The following is a 2,828-nucleotide window of genomic DNA, read 5'->3' as shown; positions in this document are numbered from 1 at the left end:
GATGAGACCAAATTTTAGGCATCGTGTTTGATGATGTTTTGACTTTTGAGACATTACATTACTAAATTGACAAGAAAGTCACATTAAAAAAATATTTTTGTTTTCTATGTGAGACATTTAACCACTCAAGTTGTTCCATTGAAACGGCCTTGGTGTTTCAATTACTTTGATATTTTTGAAATTTCACTGTGGTGGTGGGCGGATGTAGCATGGAGAATGAGAGAGGCGGAGGTAAAGTGGGGGTGGCACAGTGAGATCGAGATGGAAAGGGAGAACAAAAAGAGAGATGATCACATATCTGTCTTGGCTCAGATCTGACTGCTGTGTGGAATTATGTGAAGAACGAGGAGGAAGAACAAATCTATTTGTCCACGATATCCCGCGGCTTGGAGCATACAAGATTTCTCAAAGGGATACAGGTGATGCTCTTTTTTTTTTTTTCTTTTTCTTTTTTTAGTATTTGTAATGTTGTGTTAATTAATAACATTTCTAATATTTTGTTTCTTGTCATTTTCAATTATGAAAACAAGCAGAGCATGTGTTTGAACTTGAGAGCATCGAGAGGTCTTTAGAAATACTTCTAATAGTCAAAGCTTGGAGTGAAATGAAAAATGCATGGCCCATGTTTAGCTTTGCACTGTGAAACAAGTGCACAAGTGAGAATGTGTTTTGCGCCATGTGAGGAAATGCATGTTGAGCGAACGGCGTTAGGTGGGAAGGAGCAACGTGTAGAAGACAGATGGTCACTCAGTGGAATTGTTCCTCCACCCCCACTTCCCCCCCCCCCCCCCCCCTCAACCTCGGTCTTGCATCCTCCTGCTAATGTTCTATGCATCTTTTGCAACCGCCCTCTTTGCCATCAAGACTGTGCTCATCTTGTCAAACTCTCCTCATCCCCAGATACTTTTCAACTGCCTTGACAGTTTTGGTTTTTTTTGCTGAGGAAGTCAACTTGAAGGGAGCAGAGGTCTCGTTGTCACTGTTCTGCTGAGGCCTTCTGACACGGCCATTTGGGACTTTGGACCGGCACGCAAGAAACTCAAAGAGGAATGAACAACTCTGAAGTGTGACGGGTTGCTTTGTGTTGTTTTAACTATCAACAAGAATTGGCTAAGCAGACAAGAATCAGTCATGCATCCCATAATGTTGTTTCTGATGCTATTGTGGGAGCCACCATGGGTCAATGGGCAGAATGACACCGAGCCCATTATTCTTGAGGGAAAATGTTTGGTGGTATGTGACTCCACACCCTCCTCGGAACCTGCCGGGAACGCCTTGGGCATGTCGGTTCGCTCGGGCAGCGGCCGAGTCGCTTTCTCCGCCAGCCGCCAGACCAACCACGAGCCAACGGATATGAGCAATCGCACAATGATCATCTATTTTGATAATGTGAGTGTGCATGCTAAATTTACCTTCATTAAAATAATGCATGAGGGTCGGTGGGCTTTTTTTTCACCCTGTTAAAATATCTCAGCCATTTTTAACACATGCTTGAACATTTTAATTAAATACAAATAATTTTGAGACATGTTCAATTCGTAATTCAGTTTAATATAACACTCTTTTACCACTTTCTTGTGTCCTTAGTGTCACAAACAATCCCAACCCAAAAAAATTAATAAATACATATAGTCAATAATAAAAATAAGTAATAATTTTATTTAGAAGGCTTATTTCATAAAACTTTTGCAGGCTGAGTGGTTTATTCACTGTGCTATTTTATTATGCAATTTCTCACTGAATATTTGTAATATTTTGTAACTTGTTAAGACAGTCAGGCAGTGTTTTTTGTAACATTTTACCTTTCCTTTCAGATCTTGGTGAATGTGGGCAGTCATTTTGATCAAGAGAGCAGCATCTTCCTTGCACCGAGGAGAGGCGTTTACAGCTTCAACTTTCATGTTGTGAAAGCCTACAACAGACAGACAATCCAGGTAAATCACTCTTAGCTGTCATGTAGCTACTGAGGTTCAAAAGTGAAAGTAAAAGTGTGGAATGATTTCTTCCAGGTCAGCTTGATGGTGAACGGCTGGCCGATGATTTCCGCTTTTGCCGGGGACCAAGATGTGACCAGGGAAGCAGCCACAAATGCTGGTCTGGTGATCATGGAGAAAGGGGACAAGGCTTACCTTCGACTTGAGAAGGGGAACCTCATGGGAGGCTGGAAATACTCCACCTTCTCTGGGTTCTTAGTCTTCCCCTTATGAGCAAGCTGGAAGCGAAATGATTGTAATGGTGAGAGAAAGAATTTTGTTGGAGTTGAGAAAACATTTTTCGCCTTCTTCCGGCAATGTTCCAGAAAGCAAAACTCTTCCGTCCTGAAGACAAAATAGCTATTTCTTGAGTTTGTATGACTGATATTGCAGTTGTGAGCAAAAAGTATAAAGTCATTGTATGCATTGTGGGCTTCTTTGCGATTGATCGTGATAATTTGTTTCTCTCTCTCGTAAATATCAAATGTTTAAATAAGTGCTGTTATGGCTATCTTGCATTGCTGAGCCTATGTATGCCTGCATCAGATGTTTACTTACACAGAAATCTCTATGACAAACTTATATTAAAATATACAAGTTGGTCCAGTGGGTCCTTTTAATCTAGCTTATATGTCATTATTAAATGTTATCTGTGTGTCAATAAACAAATCACAGATCAGGCTAAATATTATTATGCCTCTCTCTCATAGTACTGTAGCCATTGCCACAGCAGCTGTTTGTAAATATAGCTCCCACCAGCAGAGCTGGCGTTGGCGTGCACCTCGCAATGCAGCATGGGGCAGAGAGTCAGTACGGTGAAACGCAAATATCCTTCTTGCAGGGCCGCAGACAGAT

The 2,828-nt window shown here is 41.2% G+C and overlaps 1 protein-coding gene across 1 annotated transcript; it reads left to right on the top strand.

Moving 5' to 3' along the window:
- Positions 1-1,027: 1,027 nt before the first annotated feature.
- cbln12 (cerebellin 12) lies at positions 1,028-2,207 on the top strand. Its single transcript, XM_085929622.1, has 3 exons — positions 1,028-1,389; positions 1,815-1,934; positions 2,010-2,207. Exons 1-3 carry the CDS (start codon positions 1,132-1,134, stop codon positions 2,205-2,207), a joined length of 576 nt encoding a protein of 191 aa, XP_085785748.1. The 5' UTR covers positions 1,028-1,131.
- Positions 2,208-2,828: the final 621 nt, after the last annotated feature.

This window comes from Syngnathus leptorhynchus, chromosome 14, assembly GCF_054491065.1.
Source record: "Syngnathus leptorhynchus isolate UIUO chromosome 14, UIUO_Slep, whole genome shotgun sequence".
Classification (NCBI taxonomy): domain Eukaryota; kingdom Metazoa; phylum Chordata; class Actinopteri; order Syngnathiformes; family Syngnathidae; genus Syngnathus; species Syngnathus leptorhynchus.
Note: the sequence above shows the minus strand (reverse complement) of the source record. Positions and strands in the feature narration are given on the sequence as shown.

What these genes read in the sequence shown, in the direction of transcription:
- cbln12 (XM_085929622.1), top strand. Translation starts at nt 1,132, where the DNA reads ATGCATCCCATAATGTTGTTTCTGATGCTATTGTGGGAGCCACCATGG. An exon ending in TGATCATCTATTTTGATAAT is followed by an intron (nt 1,390 to 1,814) that starts GTGAGTGTGCAT and finishes CTTTCCTTTCAG; the next exon opens with ATCTTGGTGAATGTGGGCAG. An exon ending in ACAACAGACAGACAATCCAG is followed by an intron (nt 1,935 to 2,009) that starts GTAAATCACTCT and finishes GATTTCTTCCAG; the next exon opens with GTCAGCTTGATGGTGAACGG.